Here is a 22818-nt window from a genome sequence, read left to right on the forward strand (position 1 = left end):
AGTTCGTGTGCTTAGACCACACGATAATGATTGAAGTAGGTTCAGTACTAAAACAAACAATCCCAAGGTTTCAGTGGCCCAACACCAAGTTTGTTTTCTTGCTTGCAGAGCAGTCCAGTGTGGGGTAGGAGTGGGTGTTCTCCATGCAGTTGTTCAAGCAGCCAGGCTCCTTCTTTCTGCTGGCTCTCACTTTCTTGAGGCCCTAACTATCCAGGAGCAGATAGGAAAAGGAGGAGGACCAAGTGTGGGAGGGTTATACGGGCCCAGGATGTAGCACATACTTCTCCGACTCATATACCTTTGGCCAGAACTCGGCCACATGGCCACATCCATTGCGAGGAAGTGGGGGAGGTCTGGAAGATGCTGTCAGGTGCCAGGGAGAAGAGAACACAGGTACAGAGCTCTAGCAGCCTCTGACACACAGAGCCCAGAAAGGACAAGAAGTTAGCAAAGCTTGAAGAAGACTTTATATCTAAGAGATAAATAATTTTTAGGGGCATCTACGTGGCTCTGTTGGTTAAATGCCCAACTCTTTTTTTTTTTTTTTTAACACTTTTTCATTTTTGAGAGAGAGAGAGAGAAGGACAGACCATGAGCAGGGGAGGGGCAGAGAGCTGGAGACACTGCATCCCAAGCAGGCTCCAGGTTCTGAGCTATCAGCACAAAACCAGACACAGGGCATGAACCCACGAACCGTGAGATTATGACCTAAGCCAAAGTTGGACGCTTAACCAACTGAGACAGCCAGGTGCCCCCAAATGCCCAACTCTTGGTTTGGGCTCAGGTCATGATCTCATGGTTTATGGGTTCAAGCCCCGTGTCAGGCTCTGCAGTGACAGCGCGAGCCTGCTTGGGATTCTCTATCTCCTTCTCTCTTCCCCTCCCTGCAAAATGAATAAATTAAAAAAAAAAAAAAAAGATAATTTTTAACAAAGCAATCCTGGTATTCTGTATGTTAACATGAATATTACACTGTGCACAAAATCAGCCCAGTTTAAAATACAGAAGACCTGTCAAACAGTACGAGAAACTCTGACGGTATGAGGGCCTTTCAGGGAGGAAGGCCGAGTTGTTTTGTTCTTCTTTCCAACATTATAACCTTCTTTTCAGGCTTCCTATGTGCCTAGGAAAGCTGCCTGTTTTTAATGCACTTTGGCCAGTTGTCTTCTTGAACATCTTCTAGCACTGGGGTCTTGAGCTGAGCAAACTGGGCCATGTGAGGTCTGGCAATACACTGAGAAGGCCTGGGGCAGCCTGCAGAAGGCGTACCTGGTTCTGCCCAGCCTGGTGCTGTGGTCACTACCCGCTCACCTCTCTTTTCTACAGCCTGGGGTGCGTATGCATTTTGTGGAGCTGGGCTCCGGTCCTGCCGTGTGCCTGTGCCATGGATTTCCGGAGAGCTGGTTCTCTTGGAGGTACCAGGTAAAGGAAACTGGGGGAAGGTACGCCCCAGCCAGGGGGAGGGGAAGGGAGGGGAAAGTCTAGGTGGTATGGCCCAGAGTAGAATGCCCTTAAGAAGCTGAAAACTTAACAGTGGAGCATCGTCTTGAACGTGTGACCATGTGATACCTCAGAAGTGTTGGGGCCAGAGTTGGGGCCAGACCTCAGATCTGTACTAGCCCCATATGCCACTTTTGCAGATTAGAAAAAGGCAGATTCTTCCAGACACTTTATGCCACCTGCTGGGAAGCCTTTGTAATGAATATAGAAATCTGCAAGATCTGTGCTATGCTAAGAAAAATGCTTAGATGTAGCATTAGATGCAGTATACGAGTCCTACCACTGTGCACGGCCGCCCTATGCAGGTGGGCTTGTTCCAGCCTCGTGGTGGTGATTCCAGATAGTGCCACATGGCGCTTTGAGTTGAACCATTTACAAGAACGGGGATAGAAGGAAGAAAGAAGGAGTGTCGGCAAAAGACTGATGAGGCCGCACTTGAGTGTACCTGAATTGTTTGTTTTCTAGATCCCTGCTCTGGCTCAGGCGGGTTTCCGGGTGCTAGCTCTGGATATGAAAGGCTATGGAGAGTCGTCTGCTCCTCCTGGTAGGTTAGCTGTCTCACAGCTGTCCTGTGTTGGTTATGCCTTCTGCCTGAGCTCTCCAACTGCACTGACTTTCCCTGGGCCCACGTTGGAGCAAGCAGCCCTTCAAGGGGGTCTGACTTTGCCCTTCCTCTCTCCTTCAGTGATCTGTGTCTGTGCACTTTGGGCTCAGATATCCCTGCTCTGCATTACCTGAAAGAACACAAGAAACCCAATGGCCTATGCCCTGAGGAAGTCTCCCACTGGTCTGGGAGGATATAGGGCATAGGATGTACCATACAGCTATAGAACTTTTTCCATCTTGCAGAACTCTGTACTCCTTAAGCACTAATTCCCTTTTCCCTAGCCCCTGGCAACTACCTTTCTCTCTATCTATGAATTTGACTACTCCAGTCATCTCTAAGTGGATCATACAATATTTATCCTTTTGTGACTGGCTGATATCACTTAGCATGATGTCTTCAAGATTCATCCACATTGTGGCATATATCACAATTTCCTTCCTTTTGGAGGCTGAATAATACTTCATTGTAACTATAGATCACATTTTGTTTATCCATCTGTTCATCAGTGGACATTTGTGTTGCCTCCACCTTCTGGCTAATGTGGAATAATGCTGCTACAAATATGGGTATGCAGTATCTGCTTGAGTTCCTCCTTTCAGTTTTTTGGGGTGTATACCCAGAAGTGGAACTGCTGGATCATACGGTAATTGGTAGGCCAGATTCTTAACCCAGGGTCTCTGGATCCCAGATGGAGCCTATCTAAGGATGGGCATCAGGGGCCTATGAACCCGAGTCTATGTGTGGATTTATGAACACTTGCCTGGGGTGAGGGAGTCTACTGCTTTATCAGTTTCAGAGGGGTTCTCAGACCCAAACTGTTAAGCTCCCCAGGTGGGGACAGGAATGTGTTACAGCCAGGCCTGTGGCAGAATCCCTGTCCCTCCCGGTGCCAGCCGTGCTGTTAGCCATGGCAGCTCAGTGAACCAAACAAGCTGCTCACCACCCCTTCCCTGAGCTGCCTCCCCCGTGTTCACATCAAGCCTATTGTGTCGAGTTTGAAGCCAGCTGACGTGAACTGGCACTCAGGTGACCACCAGTCAGACCATTCAGCCTGCTGTGGCAGGCGAGTGCCTCCATGATTGTTCCCTGATTGTCATGGTATCGACTTAGCAGCTACTCACTGCCTCTTGAGTGGTGCAGAGGCACTTTTGACAAAAAGAAAGCTTCTAGTCCAAACACCCAGGAAAGACATTTAAGGGTTTCCCCCTCCCCAAATTTAATTATTAAGATATTTATTTTTATTCATCTCTATTATGATCTTCCCTGAATCCCCTAGGCGTAACTTAGTAATTAATTTATCATTCAGGCTAGAACACTATTAAAAGAAACACAAACTGAACTGTTCTGGATGAATTGGGACTTATACATACCCTAATTATAACTTTTTTTAAGAAAATAATAATTTACACATTAACCGTTGCTAAAGATTATACACACCGTGAATTCTAAAGCCAAGCATGATGATCTGGAATGCATACAAATACATTGCAGATCATTTGTATGTAAATTTCATATCATTTGGCAATAGATTTTAAATAACACATTATTTTCCTTTAAAACCGTGACTCCGTTATCCTGCTATTTTCTCTCTTCCCTTGTTGCTACTGAAAAGTCCCATGCCATTCGGATCTGTGAGGTTTTCTATGTGACCATTTTCTTTTTCTTCACCCTTGATACGTTTAGGATCTTTTTATTTATCTTGCTGTGTTCTAAAATTTTATGATGTTATATACCATGATCTGGGTCTCTTTTCATCCACTTTTCTGGGTACATATATCTTTTAGTTCTTGGAAGTTTTCTTGAATTATTTCTTCGATAGTTTCTTCCTTCTGTTTTCTCTTCTTTTTTTCTTTTTTCTTCTTTGCTTTCTGGAATTGCTATTATTATTAAAATGTTCATACTACCCAAAGTGATCTATAGATTCAGTGGAATCCCTATTTAAAATCCCAATGGCATTTTTTTACAGAAATAGAAAAAACAATTCTACAATTCATATGATCCACCAAAAAAACCCTAATAGTCAAATCAGTCTTTAGAAAGAACGAAGCTGGAAGACTTATACTTCCTGGTTTCAAAATATATTACAGAGCTACAGTAATCAAAACAAGGTGGTATTGGTATAAAGACGGACATATGGCCAGTGGAACTGAGTAGAGAGCCCAGAAATAAATCCACACCTGAACTGTCAGCTGATCTTTGACTAGGGTGTCTAGCACATACCTTAGGGGAGAGGGCAGTCTCTTCAACCAGTGATGCTGGGAAAATTGGATATCCACATGCAAGAGAATGAAATTGGACCCTTACCTTACACCCTACACAAAAATCAACTCAAAATGGATTAAAGACTTAAATGTAAGACCTGAAACTAAAACTCTTAGAGGAAAGCGTAAATGAAAAGCTTTGTGCCATTGACCTTGACAGTGATTTCATGGACGTGACCCCAAAAGCACAGGAAACAAAACCAAAAATAAGTAGACTACAGCAATCTAAAGATTCAATAAGGTATATTTTTTTGGCAAAGGGGCCCTCTTAGTTTGTTGGTAATTTTCAAGTATGTTAATTAATTGTCTTTATTTTTAATGGCAGAAATAGAAGAATATTCCTTGGAAGTGTTATGCAAGGTAAGGAAGATCTTTGGGTAACATTTGTAACATCTTTTCTGTCCTGGTGTTTTCACTGATACCAGATAGAGGTATGGGTATTCATTAAACCCTAGGAAAGCATTTTACAGCATTTGGGTATACAATCTTACAGTTAAGGTGGTATTTCAAAATGATAGCCAACATTTACTGTATATCAAGTACTGTTCCAAACATTTGATGGAAGAAGAAACTGAGTCACCAGGAGGCGAAGTAATTGCCTGAGGTCAACAGCTAGTAGAGCCAGGTCTGACCTCTGCCACAGCTCCCGTGGCCTTCCTCGTAGCCACTCCCCAACTCACCTTGCCATCCTGAGGATTTTATTTTTTATTTTTATTAATTCTTTATTTAAAAGAAAATGTTTTTTAATGTTTATTTATTTGTGAGAGAGAGAGACAGAGCACCAGTGGGGGAGGGACAGAGAGAGAGACACACACAGAATCCCAAGCAGGTTCCAGGCTCTGAGCTGTCAGCACAGAGCCTGACGTGGGGCTCGAACTCACGAACTGCGAGATCATGACCTAAGCCGGATGCTTAACCGACTGAGCCACCGAGGCACCCCTATTTTTTAAATTTTTTTTAGAGAGAGAGAGGTACAAGTGAATGAGGGGCAGAGAGAGAGAGAATCCCATGAGGGGTAGAGAGAGAAAGGGAGGGAGAGAAAGAGAGAAGTGGGCTCGTGCTCACCTGATATGGGACTCGAACTCACAAACCATGAGATCATGACCTGAGCCGAAGTCAGATGCATAACGCCTGATCCACCCAGGCACCCTCCATCCTGAAGATTTTAAAAATTATTTTGGTAAAGATGTTGTTGGCCAGACCTAGGGAGTTAGCGTGTGGATTGGTGACTGTAATGGCGCTCCTATTCTAGGTGAAGTGTAAGCACCATCAGGGAGGGGACCCTCATTTCAGGGCTTGCAAGAGGAAGCCAAGGCTGAGGTGAGGAGACTGTGCCCCAAGGCTCCATCAGCCCTTGGGAAAAGCAAGGCGGGGAGCCTTAGCTGGGGGAGCCAAGGGGAAGAAATAGCCTCTTGGTTGGCCGGAAAGCTGGCGATGCCCCTGATGATGCTAAAATTACAAGAAGGCTCCATCTAGGAGTCATAGCTCTGTTTGGATCTCCTCCCAACCAGGCCCACACATAGGCTTTGGTGCCTTAGAAGAGGAGCATTGATAAAACCTTACTTTCCAGTTGGGGTTGTCCTTCCTTCCTCAGTTTCTGAGTCTTTACCTCTTTCACTCTGCCACTTCTGATCTTGCTCATATCTCCCCCGAAATCCTGCCAAGATTTCCCCAGCGACCCTGTGGGGAGGGGGGTGGGTTCTCCCCATTCCCCTGATGTCCCCTAACTGGACCCCTACTTCTTTGTGTCAAAATTGGTTCTTAAGACAGATAGATCTGGTCACTTGACATAATTGCCTTCCAGAAGAAGGCAATTCTTTTACTAAAACAAAGAAGATAAAATGTGAGGCTCCTGTCCTCCAACTCCACCCTTTAAAAGTCATTCGTATGTCCACTACTAGGTATTCACACAAAAGAATTTAAAAAAATATGTCCACCAAAAACCTGGATGTGAATGTTCACAGCAGCATTATTCACAAAAGCCAAAAAGTGGAAACGACCCCAATGTTCAATAACTGATGAATGGATAAAAAATATGTGACATATCCATACAATGGAATAGTATTCAGCCATAAACAGGCATGAGATCATGATGCATGCTTCAACATGAATGACCCTTAAAAACATTATGCTAAGATAAGCCAGTCACAAATGGCCATGTATTGTATAATTCCATTTGGGAGAAATTTCCAGAAGAGGTCAGAAATGAAATTAATGGTTGCCAAGGGCTAGAGGAAATGGGGAACTACTGTTTATGGGTACAAGGTTTCTTTTTGGCATGATGAAATGTTCTGTAACTAGATAGCAGTGGTGATCTCACAACTCTGTAACTACACTAAACTCCGTTGAATTGTTTATTTTAAACAGGTGAATTTTATGGTATATGAGTCATAGTTCAATAAAGCTGTCATTTGAAAAATTATCAGCACAATATTTATAATGTAAAATTTTTTTTAAAACCCTCTATGTAATCTTTTTAAAAAAATTACCTGCATAAACTTTAAATATAAGAAACTGAATAAAGAGCCATATACTGCTTATCTTCAAGTGCCCACAAAAATCCTTCTCTCAACTACACCCCCCCCCCAAATATATTGACAACTTTTTTTTTCCTCAACCGCAAATCCTTAAATGTATGTGCCAGTTCATCATACAACTGCTATTTGTTTTAGAATAAGTATCTTTAGGGGGCGCCTGGGTGGCTCAGTCTGTTAAGTGTCTGACTTCGGCTCAGGTCATGATCTCATGGTTCATGGGTTTGAGCCCTGCATCAGACTCTGTGCAGACAGCTCAGAGCCTGGAGACTGCTCAGGTTCTGTGTCTCCCTCTCTCTCTACCCTACCCCTCTCCTTCCCTCCCCCCTTCCTTCCCTCCCTCCCTCCCTCTCTCTCTCTCTCAAAAAATAAATAAACATTAAAAAAAAATTTTTCGAATAAGTACCTTTAGGGAACCATGAACGTATTCTCTGTGTGTCTGTAGTCTTAGGATTCCAAATTAGGGGTGTTGGAATGCAACATAGCAATAACATTGAGAGGCTTATCCACACCCAGTTGCCCCTTTCATTGTGATTGACCTTGAGTAAGTCATTTAACCTTTCCAGGTCGTGCTGTCAAGTATAAGATGCAGTCAGAGGGATGTACTTCATGTTCTCAAGACCCCTCCTGATCTGAGTGTGATTCTTAGTTTTGTGGTGTTAAAATAGTAAAAATTCAACCAAGTAAATTATAAAGATCTAATTGGTTTTATGAATCGATTCATAAATCAGACAGTATTCCATCTAGCAAGTAGAGGGGAACTCACTCCAAAGGGCTACAGAAAAGATTGTTAAAGGTAGAGAGGGAGTGGAAAGAAGGTAATTATTAGCAGAGAATCCATTGTTTTAGGCAAGGTGGCCCTTCTAAGGGGAACAGAAAGGGTACTGACCAGGAAATTCCCATGTTGATTGATTATAGGTTACATTTAGGGGTGCCTGGGTGGCTCAGTCTGTTAAGCACCGACTTCGGCTCAGGTCATGATCTTGTGGTCCCTGGGTTTGAGCCCCGTGTGGGGCTCTGTGCTGACGGCTCGGAGCCTGGAGCCTGTTTCGGATTCTGTGTCTCCCTCTCTCTCTGGTTCTTCACCACTCGCATGCTCTCTCTGTCTCTCAAAAATACACATTAAAAAAAAGTTTTTTAAAAAGAAGGTTACATTTATAGGAGGTTGAAACTGCAGTCAGACTGTGTATTGAGTGTTGGTTTTCTGACTTGAGGCCTTTACCTAAGTGATGCCATTTTAGGTCTGATTTTCTTTTTAAGAGTAGGATGTGGAAATAACACTGAACTAATCTCCAGTCTCTCCGTGGTTAATTGCAAAGTAAGAAGAAGCTCTCTGGTGTCTCTTATAAGAATACTGATCCTATCTGATCAGCACCCTACCCTCGTGACCTCACTGAACCTTAATTACTTCTGTAAAGACACTATCTTCAAATATAATCACACTGGGGATTAGGGCTTTAACATGTGAATTTTGAGGGACACAAACATTCAGTCATAACGAAACTTTCTGACAACATAGTATGGTGCCTTTCAATAATTGTTCCCCTGTCTTTGGGGGGAAAGGTGAAAATAAAAACCATTAAACTAATAACCTAATTATATCAATACTGAGTATCTACATTAAAAGAAAACAACAACAAATTGTGCACATTTTAACCAATGGAACCTATCATCTGCACTTGCTTTCCAACGTTCTTCAGGGGAGCAGTGAGGGGTTTGCCCGCTGCTCCCTACCTAGTGAGGTTGTCACTGTGACCCCCGGATTTCTGGGCAGGCTTGGGAGCTGGGGTAGCAAAAGGAGCCAGAAAACCTTTAACATTCTTTCTCTTTGAAGAATGTTACTGTCACTGGCTGTAGGCAGAACTCTGTGTGTGTCCCCCAACCCCGCCAAAAAGGATGTTCCCATTTGGTGGATGTCCCCATCGGAACTGAGGCCGCAGTGGAGAATAACTGAACACTTTGTAATGCTCTTAGGGCTCTGTGGGAAGCCCTTTGTCTTCTATCATGCTATCCTTCTATCCTGAAGTTTCCATCTCCTTGCTTAGTGTAGAAGAACAAAAGATAGGCCTTGCCCAGAGAAGGAAAAAAAGCTCGCCTTTCATTTTAGAAGCACCTAAAACAGGAGGGGAGGGAAATACAATCACATTTATCTTCTAAGTCTTCAAACCTTTATGGTGCAAATCTCCGCAGCCTTCAGTGAGGGCAGTGATCTAGGGAATCAAAAACAAATTAGGGACTTCTCAATTGGTAGGGGGGAGGAATCAAGGGACTGGAAAATATTTAAAATAACGCTGTTGGTCCACAGGGCAAACCAGGATAGCTTTGAAGGCTTTGATGTTGAATTTTTTTTTTATGTTTATTTACTTTGAGAGAGAGAGTGGAAGCACAAGCAGGAGAGGGAGAGAGAGAGAGAAGGAGGGAGGGAAAGAATTGCAAGCAAGCTCTGTGCTGTCAGAGCAGAGCCTGACACAGGGCTCAAACCCATGACCTGTGAGATCAGGATCTGAGCTAAAATCAAGAGTCAGACACTTAACTGACTAAGCCACCCAGGCACCCCTTGATGTTAAATTTTTGAAATCAGATAGACTTGGAATCAGTCCCAGTTCTGCCTGACTAGCAATGTTGGCCTTGGCTGCATTTGACCATTTGGCCGCTGTGAGCCTCAGCTACCTCATCTGTAGAGTGGACATACAGATGCGTGAGGGGAAAGGACGTGAATTGAGTGGCCAAGCTAGGGCTCCAGAGATAGAGCTCCATAGACTCTTTAATTATAGCAAGCAGAGCACAGGCTCAGGTAAATAGGGGGTAGCATTGACAAGTTAGACGGGATCATATAGGAGGAGTGAGGTGGGGAAGCCGGAAGGTGGTGTGGCTTTCTGCAGGGGCTGAATGGCGTGTCAGGTCTCTGATTCATTCTGTCTACACCTCTGCTCTGTCCTACCCTCCCTCCATCCCCAGCAGGGTTCCCCTGCTTGCTCATTTTGTACCTGGCCCAATATGGCATCCCCAAGTCCTGATTCTGGATGACCTTCATCTCCAGCACCTCCACACATCTTAGACCCCTTTTCCAGACCCCGAGCTTGCTGGCGGGTGTGGCCAGGAGCCCCCATGTGTGCTGCGGGACAAGGGGCAGGAGCTCACTGTCCTGGGGCAAGGCAAGCAGCCAGCCCTCTGCACAGCAGTTTTCTTCCCCTTTCTTTCTCCCGGGAAGAAGGCATGTTTCTGTCTTATGATGGATGTTGCCCAGTTAGGGATGTGCACCAACATACGCTGAATAATTCACTGTGCTCATCTGAGATCAGCCTGGTTACTGAGAGGATGCTGGAAGGGGAAGGGAGAGAACTCACAAGCGAGGGAAATGACTGAACATTGTATTCGTGTGCTCAGGGTGCCATAACCAACTACCAGACTGGGAGGCTTAAACAACAGAAATTTATTCTCTCACCATTCTGGAGGCTGGAGCCCGTCCAGCTCGAGATCAAGGTGTCGGCAGGGTTTCATCTGAAGCTTGTTGGTGGCCGTTTCTCCCTGTGTCTTCACTTGGGCTTTCCTCTGTGCGTGTCTGTGTCGAGACCTTTTGTTCTTTTTTTTTTTTTTAATTTTTTTAATGTTTTTATTTATTTTTGAGACAGAGACAAAGAGCATGAGCAGGGGAGGGGCAAAGAGAGAGGGAGACACAGAATCGGAAGCAGGCTCCAGGCTCTGAGCTGTCAGCACAGAGCCCGACGCAGGGCTCAAACTTGCGGACTGTGAGATCATGACCTGAGCTGAAGCTGGACGATTAACCGACTGAGCCACCCAGGCACCCCGAGACCTTTTGTTCTTATAAAGACACTGGCCAACTTGGATCATGGCTTACTCTGATGACCTCATTTTAACTTATCTCTTTAATGCCCCTGTCTCCAAATACAGTCACATTCCAAGGTCCTGGGGTAGGGGTGGTGTTAGGGCTTCAACATGTGAATTTGGGGAAGACACAATATAGCCCATAAAAAGGCAGATACAGTAATTCTAATATTGAAGCAGCTGAGGTGGGTGTATACAATTTCTGATTTTTTTGTCTTTTCTTTCTTAGGAGATGGTAACCTTCCTGGATAAGTTGGTAAGTCATTATTTTAAACTGATCTCTGGAGAATTCTGTTTGTGTGGGCAATTAAAGATGTACCTTTGTTTTGTTTGTGTTTTGAGAGAGAGTGAGGAAGGGGCAGAGGGAAAGTGGGGGGGCAGAGAGAGAGAGAGAGAGAGAGAGAGAGAGAGAGATTCTCAAGTAGGCTCTACACCCAGCACAGAGCCTGACGCGGGGCTTGATCCCACAACGGTGAGATCATTACCTGAACCAAAATCGAGAGTCAGACGTTGAACTGACCGAGCCACCCAGGTGCCCCAAAGACGGAACTGTCAAAGTTGTCAGCTGTTAGAACCCTCAAGGAGAGTGGCAAGGGTAGGTATGACACTTTGGGGACAGTGGGAGGCAGGGTAGGTGCTCAGGAGGAAGTATAGACACAGAGATGGCAGAGTGGAGAACAGTGTAGAGCCAAGCTTGTTTTGGTTTTTTGTTTCATGAAAAGCATTTTCCAGGATACTTCTTTTGGCCTTCAGCCAGGGTCAAGAGCTTTGTGTCACGAAGTTTGGGAAATATCCTATAGGCTGATATTTCACAACTTTTAAAACCGTGTATCTATCCCTTTGGAAAGACCTGAAGTCAAATTCCTTCATTTAACATCATGTGGAATGTCAAACACAAAGCAGATCAATGGTGGTGATCTGAGACTATGCTTCTGCTTTTTACTTGTGTAAGTTTGAGATCGCAGTTAGGTAGTATGCTTTCCCTGTCCTCAATTAGGTCACAGTGGCAGGATGAGGACAGCGGGACCTAGACTGAGGCAGAGAAGGGCTCAGCCAGGACAGTGACCGTGGAGGGGTAGCGAAGAGAGAACCCCAAAATGGCACATTTAGTGCCTGTTTGTTGGATATGAGAGAGAGTCAGGAGGAGAATTCAAGATGACCCAGGGGTTCCAGTTGGGCAGCAAGGCATGGTGCCAGCCACTGTAGGAAACGAGGCAAAGGTGTCACTGTCCTCGCCTTCTGCAGATTCTCAGTCCCACAGAATCAGCTTTGGACCTTTTGAGAATGAGGGGGAGGGACATGTAAGAGGACATGGCCCGGTGTGGCCACCCCAGTTCCAACTCTAGAAGATTTCCATCCGGCTGAGAAAGTCTCTTACTCTGATTGTTGGAAGAGAGCCCCGGTGGCTGTCGGCCACTGGGCTGGGTGTCCCTCCCTGGCCCAGGCATTACTGGGACACGCAGGAAGGAAGCTGGACCCATTGCTGGTGAGGAGGTCACCTGCCACCTGGAGGTGGAAGCTGAAGCCATTAGAGTAGTAGATGGGTTCCCAAGGACAGGCCTGAGAGCTGAGCCATGAAGTAACTCCTGTGAGAGAGGAAGAGGAGGGGGTAGACTCAGTGAGTGAGAAAAGAACCTGGAAAGCATAGAGTCACAGAGGCCCAGGGAAGAACATTTTAAAGGAAATGTCTGATGCTGCAGAACAGTCAGAAGAGTGAGAGCTGAGAGGGCAAAAAACTGTTACCAGTGATTAATAGCCTTTAAGAGGGAAGTTTCAGTGGACTCAGGGGTAGCAGGGAAGAAGCCAAGTTGTGGGGCCTTAGGAAGGTCGCCAGGCAGGTGACTGGCGTGGATCATTGGGAAGTTGGACACAAGACAAAAGTGTGGCAAGGCAGCTGAGGCAGGGAGCTGCTTTTCTAAAATTTTTTTTTTTAACGTTTATTTATTTTTGAGACAGAGAGAGACAGAGCATGAGCAGGGGAGGGGCAGAGAGAGAGAGGGAGACACAGAATCCGAAACAGGCTCCAGGCTCTGAGCTGTCAGCACAGAGCCCGACGCGGGGCTCGAACTCACAGACCGTGAGATCATGACCTGAGCCGAAGTCGGACGCTCAACCAACCAAGCCACCCAGGCGCCCCGAGGGAGCTGCTTTTCAAGATGAAGGGCCCTCATGTGGCTGACTGGGGCCAGCAGGGCTGGGTGGAGGGGTGAGCCTGATTTTAAGTTGGGGAAGCTTGGGTCTGAGTTACCATCCGTGTGGCCTTGGGCAAGTGGCCTAACAACTGCGAGCCTGTCTTCCTATTTGTAAAACATGTATTCGAAGGTTATTGGGAGAATTCCAGACAATGGGTGCATATGCTACACACAGCGCCTGTCTTAGGAGGTCCTCAATAAAAGGGAGCTGTTGTCATCCATTGTTAGCAGCAGCAGAAGAAAGGAAGACGCAGGTAGAGAGAGAGGGATTAAAGATGTCTCTGAGGTTTTAGTGGTTAGTTAAGGGAGGGAAGATCCCAAAAGAATAGGGAGAGAATCACAGTCACTCAGTGAAAAGTGAACATGGAACACAGGGAGGTAAGTCATACTAACCTGAAGACAAAAAGTAGAGAAAGAGATGAAACACACTTTGATTTGAGGGAAGGTAGAGAGGGAGAGGATTTGTGGCCAGTGGCCTTAGTGTTCTAAGAAAATGTAGGAGACCAGTCATCTGCAGAGGCTCTGTGGGGCTGGTGTGTGGGAAGGGAGGCCTGAAGAGGGTGGACGTTGGGGGAGCTACTGCATGGTCAGTGGAGGACAGGTCCTAGAAAGTGAAGGAAAGGATCACCAGACGAGGGTTTGGGCCTCCAGGGAGCACAAGGCGTTGGGCTCTCAGCATCCCATCCCAGAAACTTGCCCATATTCAGCTCATGTCTTTATCCTTCACTAGGGGATCACTCAAGCAGTGTTCATTGGCCACGACTGGGGAGGCATGCTGGTGTGGAACATGGCTCTCTTCTACCCGGAGAGAGTGAGGTAATTAGGCCGCAGAATTTGGCCCAGGGTTTGGACTTGAATTCCTGTTAGAATCCTTCCTCAGGTCTTGAACTGCAGTCAACTTTTTGAGAACATATAGATTATCTGGGAAGGCAACATGTAACTTCTTAGTGCCCATTGATGAGTTAATGTCTTAGGAAGCAAGGCCTGTCCCAGTTACCAGTAATGGGACAGATAACTCAGGGCCTGGGTAGCCAGTGGGAATGTAGGAGAATGTAGATGTTTGGGGGGAGTGGGTGAGGCAGCAAGGGTGGTGGGGTCATAGAGCTGAGTGCCAGGAGAAACTTCAGCCCTGGACCAGGAGTTAGGAAATGTGCCTTTCAGTTTTGCCATGACTGGCTGTGTGATGAATCATTTCACCCGTTAGGCCTTGGTTTCCTCAATGATAGCATAGTAATGGTAACTCCTTTTGACTATATAACCTGCAAAATGCTGTGCAGGTGTCATGTTAGAATGGCATTTTGTGACCACCATCACATTGCTCACAGTCATTCTTAGAATGGCATCAGAGTACTGGCGGGAGCTTTCAGAGGACAGATTTTGAACCCAGAGAGCCAGGTGGTCTTTGTAGCCATCCCCCAGTTGTGCTGGCAACTGTAGTTAAAGCGTGTTGTGTGACCTCCTATTTCAGCTTGGGATCTTAGCGTATTAAATCAACATCATCCTTAGCTACCTGTATTTCCCTGACTAATCCAGTCACTTTTTCTTTCATTGAGTTTATAATGGAAACACTGAAGAACTTTGTTCAGCTCAACATCAGCTGAAGTGGTAGGATGATATCGAAGACCAACATGAATCAAACACTTCCTGAAATATTTTTAAAGTTTTTGCACTCTTGTCCCTCTGATCTCATTAGCTTCTCTCTCTGTCCTCTTTTTCACTCAGAGTTGAAATAAGAGCTCAGTTCTTAGCAGTTGGGTCACTAGAAAGTTACTCTGTAGACTGTATTAGATGCTTCTTGAAAGGGGTAAAAGGAATGAGAGCAACAAGCTTATGATCTCTACCTTGAAGGAAGTGAAACACCTTCTTGTTGTTTTATTAAACGTAGTCTCTGTCTCTCTCCTGTGAGACTTTGAAAATATTTAACATGAGCCCAGTAAAGTTGTGCCCAGAAGAACATTAGGTCTGGGATACATAAGCATGCTCTGGATTCCTGTTCCTCTTCTCATTGTTCTGCTTCCATCCTGTCATTAGTTTGGTAGTAGTTGCTCCTTTTCCATCTATGCTCATCAAAACAGCCCTGTTGCTGCATTCCTGGAGGAGAGGGAAGGAGCCGGGACCCCCTTCCAGGGGCAAAGCTGGCTTTTAAGAATATTGTTGGCATTGTGGTGCCTGGGTGGCACAGTCGGTTAAGCATCCCACTCGATCTCGGTGCAGCTCAGGTCATGATCTCACAGTTTATGAGTTCGAGCCCCTCATCAGGCTCTGTGTTGATGACGTAGAGCCTGCTTGAGATTCTGTCTCTCCTTCTCTCTGCCCCTCACCTGCCCGTGCTCTTTCTCTCTCTCTCCAAATAAATAAATAAACTTAAAAAAAATTAAAAAAAAAAATCTTTGGCATTGATCTTCACATTTCTAGCCAGATAATAAATGAAAAGGGAAAACCCACCTTTAGTGTGGAATATTTCTTTAAATCCTTAGTTTTGGCATTCTACTGAGATAAATTGCAGGGATCTATTTAATGTAAGAGTTGCTTCACTTGTTTGCAAGAATACCTTTTTACATCCTTTCTGTGACAATTATCTAGAGACTCCGCTCCCAAAAGGAGGCTGTGGTTTAGCTTTTTCCAATCTTAATGCAGTTGGCAGCAGCATTTATATGCTAACATCTCATGTGATGATAATTTTTTTATATATGGAATAAACTGTATGTCAAGGCAATTGAAAAGAAAATCCTATTCAGCTCAGAATGTTAAGCAAAAGCTAGAATTTCTTGACTTGTGATTTAAGTTATGCTTAAAATAGGCTCACTGTGATAACATTGGAAACCTTTAGACATCAGGGTAACTTATTTTGTAGCCTAACCTGCACTGTCTTTGGTGGCTATTGAACATTTGAAATGTGGCTGGTTCGAATTGAGATTACTCTATGTAGGAAATACCTTCCAGATTTCAAAGACTTGATAGCAAAAAAAGAAAAGGTAAAATATCTTATTAATAATTTTTATATTGATGGCATGTTGAAATGATTAATATTTTAAATATATTGGGTTGAATATTTAAGTATTTAAATCAGCATTAGATTTCAAATTTCAATATTTTCAGTTAATCTCACGTGTTTCTTTTTACTTGTTTTAAGTGGCTAATAGAAAATTCTAAATTATACGTGTGGCTCACATTGTATTTCTGTTTGTTGGCACTGGGAAAACCTCACCACTGCTTTCCCTGATTATTTCAATTGTCCTGCTTATCCTGTTCCTTCTAGTTTTTATCTCCCCCACATATTCTCTCCTCTCTGCTTCTCTTTTGGGAAGGGGTTTCCTTAGGATCACAGTGGGCACAGGATCACTTCACCAGACTAACTGTGCTGGTCGACTTGTCAGTCCTGCCTTCCTCTGGTCGCTCAAATCCACCCATCTCTTTTATTCGCACATCTGCCATCCTGTTCCCCTCGGATGACTTTGTGTATAGTGTAGTGTGCTGGCCCTCTCCTGGCTTTCTGGTGTCCCTCTCTGCATCCATGTCATGTATTCCTGCTTGACCCATCACTTCCTGACTGCAACTTTTGTCTACTCTCCCCTTTTCTCAGAAGCTCTCATGGTTGTCTTGGTTTTCTGCAGCATCTAATCCAGATTCGGGGCCCTTCATGTCTAGGCTCCCAGTTGCCCTGGTGGCTTTATTTCACAAGATGCCCCATTAAATGCTTGCCTTTGGCCACATAGATTCTTTGCCCTGTCAAACTCAGCCACCAGCTTTGCCCCCTTCTAGAATTTGCTCATGCTACCCCATGATGTCTCCCTTACAGTATCATTTCCCCTCCCCTGCTCTCTCCGACCCTTAAAAACCAAGTTCAAATGCTCGCTTTTGCATGACATCTTCTATGATGCCCAAATTTAGAAGCTCTTCTTCTCCTTGAACTCCCGTGGTGCTTGTGCTAGTCTTATGGCTCATATCACAGTCCATCTTGTAGTATAGTCATGGGTATATTTGTCTAGCCTTTTAAAATTATAATAAACTCATCAAGTATTGATTTTATATCTTCTCTCCCTTAGTACACAGCATAAAATTAGCACAGAGTTAAAGGAGTAAAAGAAGGAAGGCAAAATGAATGCATTTGAAAACAATTTTTTTAATGCTCGTCTATTTTTGAGAGAGAGGGTGCGAGTAAGGGAGGGGCACAGAGAGAGGGAGACACAGAATCCGAAGGAGGCTCCAGGCTCTGAGCCGTCAGCACAGAGCCCAACGTGGGGCTCGAACCCACAAACAGAGATCATGACCTGAGCTGAAGTCAGACACTTAAGCAGCCGAGCCATTCAGGTGCCCCAAAATGAATGCATTTTTTGAAACTATAATCTAACCAAGGTTGACATGCCACGCACAGTGTATATGTGTGTCTGTGTGTAAGGCAAGAAGGTGAGAAATACTTCAGTTCAGTGAGGAAAAAAACCGCCGGGCTGGGAGTCAAGCAATTGGACTGCTGACCCCATTCTCCCCCACACTGCTGGTATGAGATCTCATGCATCTCCCTTTCCTGCTCTGAGCTTTCGTGTTGATATGTAAGGTCCTTTCCGGTTTTTACATACTGTCTTCTTACAACGTCTACATCTTGGTATCTTCTTTCCACAGGGCAGTGGCCAGTTTGAATACTCCCTTCATACCAGCCGATCCCAGCGTACCTACGATGGAGAAAATCAAAGCCAATCCTATTTTTGATTACCAGCTCTACTTCCAAGAACCAGTAAGTTCGGGCTCCTGAGAGCAGTGATCCCAGCAAGGTTTTTGTTCTTCTTTCTCCTTTCTCTCTCCATCTCCCCATTGACTTGATTTTCTCTGTGCCAGATAATTTCCCATGGCATTAGTTAGAAATGGTTTTATACCTGGGCTCAGGTGAAACTGGTTCCACAGCCAAGCGGGTCCTTTCCAGGTGATGACACGTTTCTGTGTGTGTGCATTTGGGGTGGCGGGGGGCAGGGAGTAGGGGTGATGGCGCAGTGGGTTCTCCTATTTCTCTGAAATTATGGAGTCGGGGGCTGAGCACAGGTCTGGAGGCGCCGTCTCTTAGTTCTGTGCCTGAGAGCCTGCTGAAGCCCTCCTCTTATTGGGGACAGCTCCTGGACTCTTGCCAGGGCCCTCATACCTCACTTGCTGAGGAGTGTGGTTCGTGATTACAGGGAGCACCAGAGCCTAAAATCCCTGCACCAGGCCCCAAGTGTGCTTTGAGGAGGTTTCTATGCATCACCTCGTGTGCAGCAAGCTCGAGGTGCCTTTCAGAGATGCTCCCTGGAGCTTGGGTGATACCTGTGATGGGGTGTCACTGCCACCTTTCAGGGGGTTTCGCTGACAGCAGAATTGTGAGCCAGCATCATCTGGCCTCATCTTAGGGAGGTGGGGGGACACCTGCATCTCATCCACTGTGGACTCTGGACCCCAATGTCCAGCTACATCTGGGTACTTCCAGAGAGGATAAAGGACATTTCCTTGACACTCTCAAGAGAGAGGATGGATTGAATTAATAAGGAGTACCAAGAGCATCTCCCTACTTTTCTCACCTAGCCCTTGCCCTTCTGCTGCTCACAGGAGGTACCATTTCCAACCAAGGGTCGTAAACATCCCGGCTTCAATTTGGCGAGTAGCTCTTCTCTTAAGAATGATTTTAATTGATAAGATGCTGCCTTGGAAGAGGAACTTTTCGAGTCAGGCAATGACCCGATTCATTCAGTGAGACACCAGAAGCCTCCAGCAACATCATGAAAAGATGCTCAGTGTATCACATTCTTCATTGAGGCCAGGCCCTACTGTGCCCAGAGTGTGGGAAGTGGTGAGCTCCCTTCTGCTCGAATTGAATCAAAGTGTCTTTAATTTGACGAAGTCTTGACTGGAGGATGGATTAGATGGTGTATTAGCTACGGCCGCCATAACAAAGTACTAATAGACTGGGGGGCATAAACAATAGAATTGATTATCTCACAGTTCTGGAGGCTGGAAGTCCAAGATCAAGGTGTCTACATGGTTGGTTCCTTCTAAAGCCTCTCTCCTTGGTTTGTAGATGGCCTCTTCTTGCTGTGTCCTCAGATGGCCTTTCCTCTGTGCACATGTGTTTCTGCATTCAAATTTCCTCTTTTTATAAGGACACCAGTCACAGTGGATGAGGGCCTCTTCCAAAGATCTCATTTTAATGACCTTTTTAGAGACCTCATCTCCAAATATTGTTACCTTCTGAGGTACTAGGGGTTAGGATTTCCTACGAATTAGGAGGAGACATGGTGTGGCCGGGACAGATGGTAGGGGGAACAGGAACAGTGCCCCTTGGTGGGAGAAGCAGGAGGGTGGGGACAGGATGGAGACAGTGAAGGGGAAGGTTGGGGACGGTGGGAATTGCCCTGTTTGGAAGGAGACTTGGGCAAGTGGGACAGGAAGGAGGTTTAAGTGTCCTTGTGCACCGGCCAATACGCCCGGAGCCTGTAGCTGATGTCGAAAGTCGTAGAGAATCCTCATAGGTTCGTTGCCATAGATGGCCCCGTGAAAATTCTTCCTGCTGGACCAGAGGTCCGACCGAGTTCTGGTCTCAGGTGTGATGTACTGCCTGCCACCTCTCCCAGGTGTTTGCTTGGCCCCTGTGCATCCCACACTGGAGAAGGATCTCGAGGTGGGGAGAGAAACAAAGTGTTGGTTTCACTTGCCTCGGTGGCAGCTGCCATGGCCTTTGGGAACTGGGGAGGGAACGGGGCCCTACCCAGAATTGGGAAGCTGGTGTCTGGATTTTTTTTTTTTTTTTTTTTTTTTTTTTTTTTTGGTCTCTTATCTGACCCTTTCTCAATCTCTGGCTCTGCCTGGCACCCACCCCCAAGAGCCCAACCCCCTCCCGTGGCCTTCTGTGTGCCCAGAGGACCCCACCCCACAGGCCCTTCCATCGCCATCACCTCATGCTTCCTAGTTCCTTCTCACCCTCTTCCTTCTTCCCTAACCCAGACCCCATGCCTCTGGTGTGGGCACCAGACCCTTGACACCCAGGCCCCAATTGCCAGGCTGCACCACATGGGGGATCCCGAGGGAGGGAGGAGGACATGGGCTTTCACACCCGCTTCTTTCTCTTCTACCTTTTCAACTTTTTCTTCCTCCTCCTTTTGAATGCAACATGCATAAGAAGACTTGTGTCTGCTGTAAAACAGAGGTGCCCCGTGGTGGGGGGAAGGGCCCGAACATTACATACGTGTGTAAATGTCAGAAATGTTTCGGCTAGTGTTTCTGATGAAGAATCAACAGGCATTATTTCATGTAGCAAATGCTTCTGCATCTCCTGTTAGGTGCCAGTTGCAGAGACGAGTAACAACCTCAGGGTTAAACCGGCAAGTGAACAAATAACTGAAGCATAAGGCAGGCATAGGGGCGCCTGGGTGGCTCAGTCGGTTAAGCGTCTGACTTTGGCTCAGGTCATGATCTCGAGGTCATGATCTTCAAGAGTTTGAGCCCCACATCAGGCTCTCTGCTGTCGGCGCAGAGCCTACTTCGGATCCTCTGTCTCCCTCTCTCTGACCTTCCCCTACTCGTGCTTGCTCGTGCTCTTTCTCTCTCTCTCTTTCTCTCTCTCTCTCTCTCTCTCTCTCTCTCTCTCTCTCTCTCTCTCTGTCAAAAATAAACATTTAAAAGGCAGACATAAAGGACTGTAATGGAGGCATAGCTTACTCTGGGAACTCCTAAGAAAACAGTTAACTTTTTACCAAAGGAGGGGCATTTGAACTGGCACCTGGAAGATGAATGGGATCTGTGTGGGTGGATATGAGAAGGGGGAGGGGGGCCCATACCAGCCTGAGGGGACAAATGGCTGAAGATGCATATGAAATGTGCTTAACCCAGGCAAGTTCTTTATCTCCCATAAATATCATACAAGATAAGAGACTTCCTGAGGTAAGAGACTTCCTAATGAAGCAGTCAGCAATCCTCAAGGTGAGTTTCAGAAGGTCTGGAACACCTTGAAATTGCCCGCATAATTTAATGTATGCATGCACTTTCCCAGGGAAGGAGTTCCTGCCTCGCTTCCATTAGAACCTTCAGAATAGAGTACAAGCTAGGAGCTGCTGGAGCAAAGGGCTTGGTGTTTCAGGTGAGGCGCAGGGAACAGCATCGACATCCCCTGAGCACTTGCTAGAAATGCAGACTCACAGGCCCTTCTGCCATCTACCCAACAAGACTCCACTTTAAAAAAAAAAAATTTTTTTTTATGTTTATTTATCTTTGAGACAGAGAGAGACAGAGCATGAGCAGGGGAGGGGCAGAGAGAGAGGGAGACACAGAATCCGAAGCAGGCTCCAGGCTCTGAGCTGTCAGCACAGAGCCCGACGCAGGGCTTGAACTCACGAGCCACAAGATCATGACCTAAGCCGAAGTCGGCCGCTTAACCGACTGAGCCACCTAGGCGCGCCCAAGACTCCACTTTTTAACAAGGTCCCACAGGTGATTCATGTATATCAAGTGCCCCAGGAGGTTATCCCAGCTTTGACAGCTCCTGTTCTGTCATTCTCTAGCCTGGCGATTCTCAAACGTCAGCCTGCATCAGGATCCCCTGGAAAGCTAGTTAAAACACAGATCGCCAGACCACACCCCCCAGAGTGTTGATTCAATGGGTTGTGTTGGCATCAAAGGATTCTCATTTCTAAGCGTCATTTTACATGACGCTAATGCTGCCGGTCCAGGGAAGGGGCTAATCTAGCCATTTTCCAGATAATGGTAGGCATCATAGCCATCCTCCTCAGTGAATGACCTCCGGGCAGCTGTTCAGGTCTGGGATTGCTGGAGCGGATCAAGGAGGGCACTGACTGGCTCCCCGATGATAGGCTCCCTGCACTGCAGTGATTCTCCAACTTTCTGGTCCCAGGCCCCCTTTACACTCTTAAAAGTTATTAAAGACCTCAAAGAGCTCTAGTTAATGTGGGTTACATCTATTGGTATTTGCCCTACTAGGTATTGAAATTTTAAAATATTTAACTGGGATGCCTGGGTGGCTCAGTCAGTTAAGCGTCCAACTTCGGCTCAGATCGCGATCCTCTGGTTTGTCGATTCGAGCCAGACGTCCGGCTCTGTGCCGACAGCTTGGAGCCTGGAGCCTGCTTTGGATTCTGTGTCTCCCTCTCTTTCTGCCCCTTCCCTGCTCGTGGTCTGTTTCTCTCTCAAAAATAAAGAAACATTAAAATATATATATTTAAAATATTTCATTAAAAAAATAATGTGCCCATGTTGATGTAAGTAACACACTTATTTTTTTATAATATTTTCTTTAGAAACTTTAGTGAACATAGTAGCATTGTTTTGTATTTTCTTTTTTTAATGTTTATTTATTTTGAGAAAGAGCGTGAGCAGGGAAGGAGCAGAGAGGTAGAGAGAATCCCAAGCAAGTTCCATGCTGTCAGCCAAGAGCCCAACATGGGGCTCGAACTCACGAACCGTGATACCATGACCTGAGCCGAAATCAAGAGTCCAACGCTTAAATGATTGAACCACCCAGGCGCCCTTTCATTAATTTTAATATTGTGGTAAAACACTGTTTAAAAGAAAACCACGAGCCCAAAATGGCATCCCTTAGGTGAAGTCTCCAGGTCATTAAACCAACACTCAATACCCAGCCTGACTGCAGTTTCAACCCCCCACAAATTCAACCTTTAACTAGTCAACATGGGAACTTCCTGGTCAGCACGAGGAAATCACTGAGAGTCCCCTTCTGTTCCCCCTAGAAGGGCCCCCTTGCCTAAAACAATGGATTCTCTGCTACTAATTGATTGCTTTCCACTCCCTCTCTACCTTATTTATTTATTTATTTATTTATTTATTTTTTAATGTTTTTATTTATTTTTGAGACAGAGAGAGAGCATGAGCAGGGGAGGGGCAGAGAG

The 22818-nt window shown here is 45.7% G+C and overlaps 1 protein-coding gene across 2 annotated transcripts in view; it reads left to right on the forward strand.

The window, feature by feature from the left end:
• The window catches only part of EPHX2 (epoxide hydrolase 2), a 77415-nt gene that overhangs the window by 30917 nt on the left and 23680 nt on the right, over positions 1-22818 (forward strand). For both annotated transcript variants that reach the window (XM_042983517.1, XM_042983518.1), the window contains exons 7-12: positions 1327-1422; positions 1966-2044; positions 4694-4728; positions 10978-11004; positions 13671-13756; positions 17561-17672. In XM_042983517.1, coding sequence (XP_042839451.1) covers positions 1327-1422; positions 1966-2044; positions 4694-4728; positions 10978-11004; positions 13671-13756; positions 17561-17672 — 435 coding nt within the window. The remainder of the gene's footprint in view (positions 1-1326; positions 1423-1965; positions 2045-4693; positions 4729-10977; positions 11005-13670; positions 13757-17560; positions 17673-22818) is intronic.

Source organism: Panthera tigris, chromosome B1 (assembly GCF_018350195.1).
Source record: "Panthera tigris isolate Pti1 chromosome B1, P.tigris_Pti1_mat1.1, whole genome shotgun sequence".
Lineage (NCBI taxonomy): Eukaryota > Metazoa > Chordata > Mammalia > Carnivora > Felidae > Panthera > Panthera tigris.